The 12,145-nt window shown below is 36.2% G+C and overlaps 2 protein-coding genes across 2 annotated transcripts; both read right to left on the minus strand.

Moving 5' to 3' along the window:
- Positions 1-3,668, minus strand: LOC146319157 (uncharacterized). The gene is made up of 5 exons (XM_084729763.1): positions 2,898-3,668; positions 2,654-2,716; positions 1,617-1,700; positions 572-700; positions 1-483 (listed from the first exon to the last, which is right to left on the minus strand). Exons 1-5 carry the CDS (start codon positions 3,184-3,186, stop codon positions 203-205), a joined length of 846 nt encoding a protein of 281 aa, XP_084585889.1. The 5' UTR covers positions 3,187-3,668; the 3' UTR covers positions 1-202.
- A 2,396-nt stretch (positions 3,669-6,064) lies between these two features.
- Positions 6,065-10,479, minus strand: mettl27 (methyltransferase like 27). Its single transcript, XM_084729761.1, has 5 exons — positions 10,316-10,479; positions 9,484-9,612; positions 7,602-7,737; positions 7,115-7,207; positions 6,065-6,289 (listed from the first exon to the last, which is right to left on the minus strand). The coding sequence occupies exons 1-5, from the start codon at positions 10,433-10,435 to the stop codon at positions 6,087-6,089; spliced, it is 681 nt and encodes a 226-aa protein (XP_084585887.1). The 5' UTR covers positions 10,436-10,479; the 3' UTR covers positions 6,065-6,086.
- Positions 10,480-12,145: the final 1,666 nt, after the last annotated feature.

Here is a 12,145-nt window from a genome sequence, read left to right on the forward strand (position 1 = left end):
AGCTTTGATTTTATTTAAATGTTGTTTTCATGTGACGACACAGAAGCAAAGTCAGATTCAGATTCACATTATTTGAAACATGCAGTAAATGTACAGAAATTTGTCTCGGAGGCGGCGGTGCTGACATGGATCAGCATTTTCTAAAGAATCACAGTAGCGTTTGTGACAAATCAATCACACAGCGGCCTAAACAACAGCATCCTTACAGCGGGAAGAGGAGGGCGCCACTGAAGGTGCTTTGGTTACTTCCATCATCATAGAGAGAAAAGTCTGATGGGAGAACCAGGTGAATTTCATCTCCTGCTCTCAGCTCCAAGACAACAGAGTTAGTCATATATTCAAGATCCACATCTTTCTTAAACTCCCCATTATACAACATCCTTTGGTTGTTCTTGTACAGATATACACCCATAACACCCGTTTGGTAGCCGCACGCAGTGAACTGGAAATAGTAGGCCCCATTGGCTGGTGCTGTGAAGACGCCTACAGAGAAAGAACAGAACAAGGAAAAAATAAACAACTGATTTACACGACCACACATGACACACTCACGTGAAAGGCAGAATATTACCTGAAGTTGAATTGTAAGCATTGCCAGTGTTGGTGAAGACTTTGCTGTATTTCAGTGTGACGTCTGTCTCGTATGGTCCAACACTTCCTACATCAGTCAGAGCCGCGTAAAAGGCCACCTTTGGTTCTTCTGTTGACACATAAAGGTACATTTATATTAAATTTAACCAGGACTTAATAAGTAATTTACGTGTGTGTGTGTTGTGCATGAATAGATGCAATCATCACCTGCATTTACTCTCTCCAGCTGGTCAATCCTGGGCTTAATGAGAACAACTTCCCTCTCATTCCTGGTCAGTCTGGCTCCCAGGCCTGGGAATTACAGAGAAAAACATAAAATAAGAAACTTATAACATGCACAACAACTTTTATACGGTATCTCAACTGTTGAATTCATATTCAGAAACTACTTTAAATGTTCGTGAAAGGATTAAACCATATAATGACAGAAGAAGTCATTAGTCTTTGCCATCCAAACATAACCAAGATGACAAATATGATTATGAAAGTAATTTCTCATCTGACACCTCTTTGATGGTTTAAGAAACATGTCGTTAATGGTCCGTCATACCAAACTGGAGCAAACTTCTGTCCCACAATCAAATAACAAAGTTAAAAAGCACATACGTGTGCAAATCCTAGATGTTCCCTAAGATCTTTTTATTATCTATTGAGTTCCTAAATTATATTTGAAACAGCAGTAAGATTAATGTATATATGTATATCTAAAACCACATTTTTTTTAGCACAATTTTATCTATTTTAATTTAAATATATTTTTCAATATTTTATCCTCAAAAAACTGCATCCAAACTACAATAAATCTCAAAAATGAATCTGTATGTAAACAAAATCTTGAAAGGTCAATACAAGTCTTCTTATTAAGATATATACTGTATTATTGTGTTTTTTGGGAGGGAAAATATTCCAAAACTGTCTGAAAATACAAAATGGAAATTTACATACATACATACATTTTACAAGACACTTTTCCTTTAAGAGATTTACTGCTCTGACTTTTCACACAATTGTAGGTCAAGCATCACCTGCATTTTCTATGTCCAGGTGGTCGATCTGGGACTTAGCGACGAGCATTTCATTCTCACTGCTGCTCAGTCTGGCCTGCAGGGCTGGAGTTAATGCAGTGACAGCGAATTAGAGAGAAGAACATCAAAATCTCAAACTGTGCACAACGAAATGTATACAGTACTGTGTCACTGCTGGGAGAAGTTAGACTTTGGAGGCTGTCTGGCAGAAAGTGCTTCTTAGTGAGATTTAGGGGAAAAGAAATCATGATTTGGACTGAAATAGCAAGATTTTTGTGAGTAAGTAATTTTTGAAGGAAAGCCCTGAAGGCTAACTTTTCCCATGTGCTTTTTTCTCTCATCAATACTCAATAATGTACTACAACTAATGTAAATATCCATGACAAGATTGATATTTAACTCCCACATGTCAATGCTGACTAGAACAACCAATTTGACTGTTTTTCTCATCTGACATCTATATGATTAAGGGACAGTCCACCCAAAATCAATAATACTTATTTTGCCCTGGCGTGCAGTGCTCTTTATTCATCTACTTGTTTTGGTGTTTGCCGAGTGCTGGTGTCATGGGCTGTCGAGTCTGCTTTCTCTTTTGTTGTGAGCAGTTTCATGTTCCTTTACCACAGGTTAATACATATAACCGAAAGCAACCCATGAAACTTAGTAAACCATCATGTTTGTCAGTGAGATACCTGCATTCTCTCTTTCTAGGTCACTTGTTTTCTTCTCAGTTGCAGTCAGTCTTGTTTTCACATATGTCAGTTCTGCGGTTAGAACTGAAAAAAAAGACACTTCATTTTCGTTCAGGGATGATTAAATACATTTCTGAGACAGTTAAAATTACACAATGAGAACTGTTATGTTTTTCATTAAATGTAGCTGGATTATCCTACCCATACTATATTCATTTCAGAGATTCAGTCAAATTCTTAAAGGAAAACATTCTCAACAGGAGAACGGCCGAACCTTCAACACAAAATAAAATAATGGGATAGATAATAAAATAACATAAACAATTATATGTGTCAGTGAAATACCTGCATTAGCTTTTTCTAGGTCACTTGTTTTGCTTTCGGTGCCATTCAGTTTAGTTTCTTGGACTGAAAAAACAACAGTAAAATTAATTTAGCAGTTTAAATGATTATGTTTATGTTTCATTAAATGCACCTAGATTATTCTTCCATTATTGAAGTTTAAAGATTTATTCTGGAGGTCACAATATGTGCATCAAAACATTGAAATACTTCAATGAAAATATGTTTAACAGTCAACAGTCTGTACCAGAGTTCTCTCTCTGCAGCCGCTCCACGTGCGCCTTGGTGGCGATCAGCTCAGCCCTGAGTTCATCCACCTGGCTCTCGCTCTCCTTCACTCTGACCTCCATGTTCCTCAGCTCCACCTTCTGCTCCATTACTATGTCTCTCAGTGCCCTCACCTCAACCCAGATGTCAGGGGTGGTTTGCTTTGCGGTCTGTTTGGTCGATTCTTCTCCGAGGCCTCCATCCTCCCCCTGAGCCCCCGACCCACACAGAGCCAGCAGCAACAACAGCAGACCAAGATTAACCTTCATTGTCCACGTCCACGTCTTCACAAAGGTACAGTGGGAGAGTTTACCTGTCTTATATAGTCTCCAAACTTCAGCTGGCTGAGTTAATGGGAAAAACAACAAGTGTTTTTGTTTGATAGTTTGATTCAAGGCCTCAGATGATTCAATACGATCTCTGTGCTGGTGAGAAAATACAAGCTGCTGCAGGCTGCTGGAACACTTTGACTGTGAGACCCTCTCATGCAGTCTCAACTGTCCACACACTGTGTTTATTAATACACACACACACACACAGACACACACTCAGAGAAACACACTTTTCCTAATGCTGAGGCCTTTTAGTGTGACTGAGAGTTATCTGATTAAACATGAGTAAAAGTTTTATCATTGGTACAAAAACTGTCCTGTGTTAGAACATTGTGATTGTGTTTTCTTTCTTATATTATGATTTTTTTAATCTTATAAATTATTTGTTAAATCACTGAAGCCCAGAGAAATAAACAATAATAATAAATAATAAATATAAATTATTATAAATAATAATAAATAAACAATAAAGGCTACTTCTCAGATCCATCAGTGTATATCATGCATGACAGACTTAGCAAGACAAAAACCTTGTAAAAGATGTAATAAGGTGAAAAAAACATATCAAGTTGTAACAAGACAAAAACACGTAACAAGACGCAAACAATCTAACAAGACGTAACAAGATAAAACAAGATGAAAAAAATGTAAAAGTGACATAAGACTTAACAAGACAAAAATGAATGACATAAACCTATGAAAACAACGTAAACAGGACAAAAATGACCAAAATGCTGATAAAGATGTGATCAAACAAAAATGACATAAAATAAATAAATAAATGTAACAAGATAAAAATTATGTAAAAGGTTTATCAAGTGATACTGCATAAAGTTGAATGTGTATTGATGTATTTTTCTATATTTTCAGCTTTATTAAAATATTAATATGGACCACAGGAAGCGTAGCTGCTGTTACAATACAGTAGCTAATGGGGATCTAATAAGCAAACAAACAAAAGAGATAAGACAAAAGACAAGACAAAAACTACATAAAAGATGTAACAAGACAAAAGGCGTAAAAAGATGAGAAAAAGTATCAAGTTGTAAAAACAGCAACGAGCAGGAAAAATCTTCAAAGATGTAACAAGAAGAAAATAATGTAAAAGATGTAATAAGACCAAAAAAACATACCAACACAAAAGGTAACAAGAAGAATACAACCTAAAAGACGTAACAAGACATAAAAAGATAAATACAGCCTCATTCACTGACTCATGCAGTCTTTCCCACAAATGAGTCACAGAAATAAGTTACACCATAGATTAGATGCTTCTCATGTTTATTTTATCATTTTCTATTAAGAAGACTTGAATGCACATCGACAAAATACAGTACATCTGTAGAAATCTGGAGCAGTTAATGAGGAAGACAACAAGGACAAGGACTGCGACATGCCTATGCATTCAGGCTGCCACAATATCAGATTTTCACCACATGATTATCGTTGGGTACAACCCTCTACATGGCCAACTCCAATATAACCTCGCCTCCATCAGTTCCCACAAAATGTCCAAATCCATGTCTCTTTGTCCTTCATATACTGGAGAAAAGCAACATGTTTTCAGAATATTACACAGGCAAACATGATATTAATGTATTGAATTTTCATCCAATATGTGTTCATATCTGTTGTTGTTGTTACATGCACTCTGTATTGTGTTATTTACTTTGTATGTATGTTATGTTTCTGATGTATTATGTACTTTTTTGTGCTGAATAAAGTTAAAAAAAAACTACGTATGAGGTATTTCAGGCAGTTCAGGAGCAGTGATTTCTCCCTTTAATGTGGACTTTGGTCTTTGTGACTTTGCAGGCCTTTTACATGCACAAACAGCGATATATGACACATGTAACCTAGATATTTTCAAACATGAAACTGACCCATTTAGTCATGAACATTTCAAGCCTTACATTTGCATTTTCCTTAACCAATTAATGAAACACAATCAATCAACAAACACTCCTAATTAATATGATACTAGACACATTTCTTTCTGATTTCTTTTTCTATATTTTCATTTTTTTTTCTTTCATTTTCTTCCGTATTCACCAAGTGGCTGTGCCAGACAAAACAATGTCAAGTGAAACGCAATTACTGCCATTTCTAGGCAATCAAGTAATTGAAGATTAATACATTTTAATCAGTTAAATTCTTAACAGCAATTAATCAATTAATGATTGATCACTAACATGTCTAATTCTGACTTTCATTTTGAAGTTTAATGTGAGTTATTTGAATACTTTGTTGTCTCTTTAAAAGTGTTGCTTTGTAGCTTTGCTGGTGTGATGTCACTAATAGGGGAGAGGGAAAAAACTGATGCATCCCAATTCTTTCTTGAAAGATTATGAATCAGTGCAGAAAAATCAGGTATCGGAAATTTAAAACCAAGTTCTTTTTGTTGAAGATGGCTGAGTGGGAACAACTGGAGAGGAATACAATCCAATTGGCATCTCCTGCTGAAAAGCTGTATTCTTTATTCTTTATTCGGATCCCCATTAGCTTCCACAAGGTGGTCGCTAGTCTTCCTGGGGTCCGCTCACAAAACAACATTAGAAATACAACAATTTAAAATCACATGTATCATCATCAATCATGTATGAAAGCATTTTAGGGTTAGGGCTATTAAGTTTGAGGTAAAAGGGACAAGATTTGTCTAAGTTTTTACAGATCATTACAAAAATGCTACATTTTAAACGTAGCAAGCAGTCACCAATAAATCATGTATAGAAATCAAAACTTTGAATGCATCAAAAATCGTTTTAAAATCACATCGCAGCCCTCTGAATCAGAATTGGATCGTGAGGTGTCAAGATGTCACACCTTCATGCACTGTGCTACAGTTTCCTGTAGAGGTACACGGCACCAGATATATATCCATCCTCCTGCTCTGACATGGCTCTCTCCCAGTCGTCCACCTGAATGACCTCCACACAGGTCCACAGCCCCTCTTCCTCCATCTGCTTCTGCTCACGCTCCAGAGAAGCTTTGAATTCCACGTTGTCACTGTTAGCTCTGGTTGTCATGCAGACATAGCCACCTGGTGTAAAACAGGCAATGGTGCAGTGGTGTAGTTAAAGGGATAATTCGGATTATTTGAAGTGGGGTTGTTAGAGGTACTTACCAATAGTCAGTGTGCTACCTGCAGTTGATGCCAATTGGCTGTGACAGTTTCAGCAACAAAATGTATTTAGCCACTTAAAAAAAAGGCCACAAAAAATAAAGTTTTAGTGTATGCTATATTTACAATATTTTCACCACTTTATCTTGCCATCAGACAACCTTTTCTGACGGGGGACTGCTCTTATATAAGCCAAATGTCTCCCTCCCCAAATCAACCAAACTCCATATGTGAAATTGGTAATTTAATGTCACAGAACACAAGAGTTGCTAGTTTACCACTGCCTCCATCCATTAGTTTGTTTGTGTTATTGTGTGATTTTTGTGAATCCAAATTGTTCTTTTAACACAGAGAAGTCACACAATGACAAAAACAAACCAAAAGATTGAGGCAGCAGCAGATCAGCAACTTCTGCGCTCTGCGAGGTAAAATGACTGATTTTGCCAGTGGAGTTTGTTTGGTTTGGAGAGAGCATCTGGCTTATATAACAACAGTTTTCTGGTGGTAAAGGCTGTCTGACAGACAAGTACAGCAGTGAGAATATTCTGAATGTAGCGTACACGTGATATTGGTGTTTTTAGGTGGGCCTGGCACTCCTCTCTGCTTCTCTTAACTGGGAGTGTGCTGAGCGTAATCTACTGTAGCTAATACTATGACTATGGATAAGCACCTGATACAACTCTACCATGAGATTAGAACTGAAGTTGAGACAGCATCAAACAAAACAAAAAAACATATTCTAACCTGGTTTGGTGGACTTGCACAACTCTCGAACCACATTAAACGAGATGTGACTAGCACTCAGCGCTCCAATGATCATGGTCACATCAAACAAACCTGCAGGACGTGACGAGGGGCGAGGTGGAGGAGTGAAGAGGACATGTTTAATAAAAAAAAAATGAGATAATAACATTTCAGATAGAGATGCATACAACTACTGCTCCCACTGATAAAAATACATAAGATAAATAATATTTAATAGCCATAAGATCATGAGTTTTTCATTATAAGTTTATAAAGTTGACCACAGAGCATGAGGGATAAAAGAACCAAAACTTATAACAGTGATTTAAATCCAGCTAAAACAGATAATAAAATAACCATAGCAAAGAGAAACACCAAACCCTCTGAAAACAAATACTGAATAAACCATTCTGCAGGAGGACCACTGAATCAATTGATCAGTGACCCAATCATCAATGATCAGTGAAACTATGAACCATTTAATTACCCCACTGGGCAGGCAGCGGCTCCTCTCCCAGCATGAACTGCTTCAGGTCCTGGTACAACCCACTCTTTCTGGCCACCTCCAACATAGACTCGCTTCCATCAATACCCACAAAATGTCCAAATCCATGTCTCTTCATCTGAAAAACAGAGACACATTCAGTTGTTACAGGGACAATTCAGCCCAAAGTAAAAAAAAAAACAACATATTTTCCTTTGGCCTTTAGTGCTATTCATCCATCTAGTTCATGGTTGTCAAACTCAATTTCATCCCGAGACCCCCTCAGAGGGTCTGTTGAAAATGTAAAATTATATAAATATATTCACTTTAGAGTTGCAATGATTGATCAGTTAATCGATTAATAACTGACTATTAAAGTAATAGTCAACCGTTTTGAAAATTGATTAATCGATTTTGGTCATTTTTTAACAGAAAAAGTCCAAATACTCTGGCACACTTTATAATTAGGGTCCATTAAATAACATAACTTAATACTTAATACACAAGTTAACTATGGCATTGATTCATGCAATAGTAATAGATTTTAGTGATGCGCCTTATATTTGTTATAACCATAATAAGTATTAACTAACACTTATTTAATGCTATAATAAGCATTATATTCTGTTAACAACTGGCAAATGTTCACATTTATTCAAGGTTTAGATGTAACTATTATTAATATATGGTTGACAAAAATGTTAATGAATATATTTTCTGATTTATTATTTTTTTTACTCAGCTATGACAGTAAAATGAATATCTTTGGGTTGTGGACAAAACATTTGACAAAGACATTTGATTACATCACTCTGAGCTTTGGGAAAAACTAATAAATATTTTTCACCATTTTCTGACATTTTATAGACCAAACAACTAATCGATTAATCCAGAAAATACTGGACAGATTAATTGATAATGAAACAAATTGTTAGTTGCCGCCCTTATCTACTTGTTATCCTATTACATAATTGCCTCTGCATTATCACTTAATAATTAATAAGTAGCTCTGAAAGAAAAGGCTGGGGGGAAAGTACATAAATCAAAATAACAGGTTGTTTCAGTTTGGGTAGCCTACAAGCAAGGTTTCAAATCCAAAATGTATATTTGCTGTGGCTATATAAATGGCTATATAATATTGGGATGCTATATAACATGTACTGACATCTAGCTGCCTTTGGCGTGCAAATAACAAGGACATGGGACATGTAGTTTATGGACACCATACTTTTGAAACACAGCATAGAATTGTATTGCAGAAATTCTATTCTTTGCAAGCTCTTGCAGGCCACATTAAATGAGGTGTCTTGAGTCTGACATGTGATCTAGATTGTTCTGCTGTGAGTTGGTTGATGTAGGGACTATTTTCTTTCTGCCATAGAAATTAAGTAGTTCTTAAATGACACTGCTCACACAAGGTCTGTGGATTATCTTGAGCAACAGGTCATGATTTCTGGAATGATGAGTTTTTTAAATGTGCCACCTATAGTTCAGTTATATTCAAGAAAAGGCAGACATCTCTACGGCCGATATCTCAAAACCCTGCAACTCACACCAAAACTGCAGAGGTAAGACATGTATTTTTTGATTTTGGGGTGAATTGCCCCATTTATACTGGTCAAATCAATTGAACATGGGGATTTTAAGTTGGTGATATGGTCTGTGCTATCCTAAATTGCAGGAACAAGAAAGGGAATAGGAAAAGGAAGTAAAAGTGCAGAGAAAGTCAAACCTTTTTGGCAATTAAATTAACATCAGAGGTCATATTTTATAGAAAATATTTTCAGTTTTGTTGCTCTGAGAAGAAAAAGAGGAAAACAGTCTCAAAAAAGGCTTTTGTCAAATATTTGATTTGGCAGGACTTTGATCTCTATCTTGAGTTTACCTGTTTGGCTGCCAGTCCTGTACCACAGGCCACATCCAACACGACGGCTGCTTCACGGTCGCTGCTGAAATGGGAGGAGATGCAGTTTGCTGCTAGACTTGGTGCACGGTACTCCAGAACAGCCACATCCTAATCCAACAAGTTTCAGGAGAAAACAGTGGCTATTAACACAAATAAAGAAGGTAAATATGGAAATGTATCTGAATATATTTATGCAGAAAGGGATAATGTATAGCAAACGTGTCATTATGACAAAACAAACAAAAAAAAACAAAACAAAAAAAAAACTCTGACGGGGTCATGCTGGATCACTCTGAAGGGATTTATTTAGCCTATTACATGGGCACTTACTAAAAAAAAATCAATAATTTGATTAGATTTTTAAATTGTTGATTAAAAAATTCATTAGTCATTATTGATCAACCAGTGTTCAACAAGGCCATGTAATAATTATGTCTAAAAACTTAACTTAAACTCTTCACACTATCAGATATATGCTGTAGAATTGAACTTGGCACTGTAAAACTACATTTGGCTCCATATAAAGAAAATAGAAACTATTTTTTATTTTATAAAATACACAATACAGAGCCACATAATGTTAATATATTTTGGACTATATTTTTTAAATATTGTTTTTCAAATATAGAGTCATATAGAGGCATCAGTAATAAACTGAGACTGTTACATAACCAGTAAAAATCTCCTTGTAGTAGCTTTAATTTCTGTACAATAATATCACTTAAAGTACCTTTCCTAAAATCTAACTGGATTTAAAAAAAAATGTGAATATTCTGCTGATATCTGTCTCATTGTACTTCAGTTTTCTCACCTGATCATAGTTCTCTGCCCAGGAGTCGTAGAAGTTGAGCTTTTCTCTCGGTGTGCAGCTCTTGTGAGCTGATAAGATTTTTGCTTTGACATTTTCAAATGTCTTAGTGACAGCTGACATTGTATAAAAACCTGTTCAATGGGAGAAAGAACCAGAGACGATAAATTATTATAATAACGTATATCAGAACATTTATTAGTGAATTAAAACTGAAGCTCAGCGTGCTCATGACCCCAATTCCAAAAAAGTTAGTACGCCGTGTAAAACTGAACCTGCAGGTCACAACGTCCATGATTTCCAAAGACTATTAAATCTAAGATCTAAAATGTGGACTCATCAGGCCACAGCACACTTTTCCACTTTGCATTAGTCCATGTCGGATAAGCTTTGGCCCATAAAAGTCGGCAGCATTTCTGCATATTGTTTATATACGACATGATTGTACACTATAAATTCTATAGCCTACAATCATGTAGGTTTTTGATGCAGCGCCGCCTGAGGGATCAAGGCTCACAGGCATTCAGTGTTGGACTGTAGATGGTGAAATCTCTAAATTACAGCTGACCTGAGTAACCTTGTTTCATGGTTTTACATAAGATTAGGTGAGGTGAGCCTTTAGGGCTGCACAATATGGTAAAAAAAAAAATCAGACTGCAATTATTTTGACAGATATTGCAATTTTAATATAGTTCATGATTAGCAGGAATGATAATTACAGTTTTCATTTAGCTAAAAAAAAATCTATTAGAATCCTAATGAGTGGTATTTGTTGGGATCTGTACCAAAGACACGTTTTCTTACATCTGAAGAACAACATTAGTTGGCCAGGGCATCTCTGTAGCACTACAATACTTCATCATAATGCTGTCTTGTCACACATTTTTCCTTTATTAAAAAATGACAGCTTTCGTGATTATGGTATAGCACTTGGACATATTGCGATTTAGATAATATTTCATTTATGAGAAATTTGTCCTGGGCATTTGAGAGAACACAGGCGACATAGCAGCAGTATGACATTCACACCAAGATCCATATAAACACCAGAACATACACAACAAGCATAGTGCAGAACGCAACAGCAACACAACAACTCAGGGACAATCAAGTATGTTTCATGAGTTTTATTTCAAATCTTTTACTAAACAATCAAATATGGAAGACATAACCATTTAACACATGGTGCAACTACTACAGTGAAAGCAACTGTTAGGTTTGGTTTTCTCTGATTAATGCTAGCATTAGTAAATAACAATAATTTACTTGAAACTTTAAATTGCACTTTGTGGGAGTTTGTGCTTGTCTAAGTTCTCCTGTAACTATAAAACATACAGACTGCTGCTGCTGCTGCTACTGTACAACCAGTGGTGCAGTGGTAAATACAGAGGTGGATAAACCGTGGATAAATGCATTCATTGATAGGTGACCTGAACATAGATGACTAAACTCTCAGCCTCATTTCAAAAAGGTGGATAAACTGAGTTTATTTGGGTTAACCACCATTACACCTCTGTGTGCATTAATTACACAAGAGATAAGCATGCAAAGTGGTGATATATTTACCTATAGTAGCCTCGGTTGTTCGATGCTTCTCCTTTACAAGTTCACTAAGGACTTGCTGCAGACACTGAGGTTAGTAGTTGGCCAAATCAAACGAACCAGGAAGTAATAGCACAGTCCCTGGTCCGGTATTCCCTCAGTAAAGATTGTCAGGGGAGGGAACATAGCACATAGCATAGCACATTTACGCCCCTTTTGTGAAGAAAAAAAAAGACCCCCCCCTCCCCCCACGCGTTTGTTCATTTTGTCACATTCGTGCACTTTTTATAC

The sequence above is a fragment of the Lutjanus erythropterus genome, chromosome 11 (genome assembly GCF_056507025.1).
Source record: "Lutjanus erythropterus isolate fLutEry1 chromosome 11, fLutEry1.hap2, whole genome shotgun sequence".
Lineage (NCBI taxonomy): Eukaryota > Metazoa > Chordata > Actinopteri > Lutjaniformes > Lutjanidae > Lutjanus > Lutjanus erythropterus.

Bases quoted from the DNA above. Each gene is read 5' to 3' on its own strand.
- LOC146319157 (XM_084729763.1), bottom strand. From the start codon at position 3,186: ATGAAGGTTAATCTTGGTCTGCTGTTGTTGCTGCTGGCTCTGTGTGGG. The intron at 2,717-2,897 runs GTACAGACTGTT...TTGTTTTTTCAG, and splicing joins GCTGCAGAGAGAGAACTCTG to TCCAAGAAACTAAACTGAAT. The intron at 1,701-2,653 runs GTATTTCACTGA...CATTAACTCCAG, and splicing joins CCTAGAAAAAGCTAATGCAG to CCCTGCAGGCCAGACTGAGC.
- mettl27 (XM_084729761.1), bottom strand. From the start codon at position 10,435: ATGTCAGCTGTCACTAAGACATTTGAAAATGTCAAAGCAAAAATCTTA. The intron at 9,613-10,315 runs GTGAGAAAACTG...TTGTTGGATTAG, and splicing joins GGGCAGAGAACTATGATCAG to GATGTGGCTGTTCTGGAGTA. The intron at 7,738-9,483 runs GTAAACTCAAGA...TCTGTTTTTCAG, and splicing joins CAGGACTGGCAGCCAAACAG to ATGAAGAGACATGGATTTGG.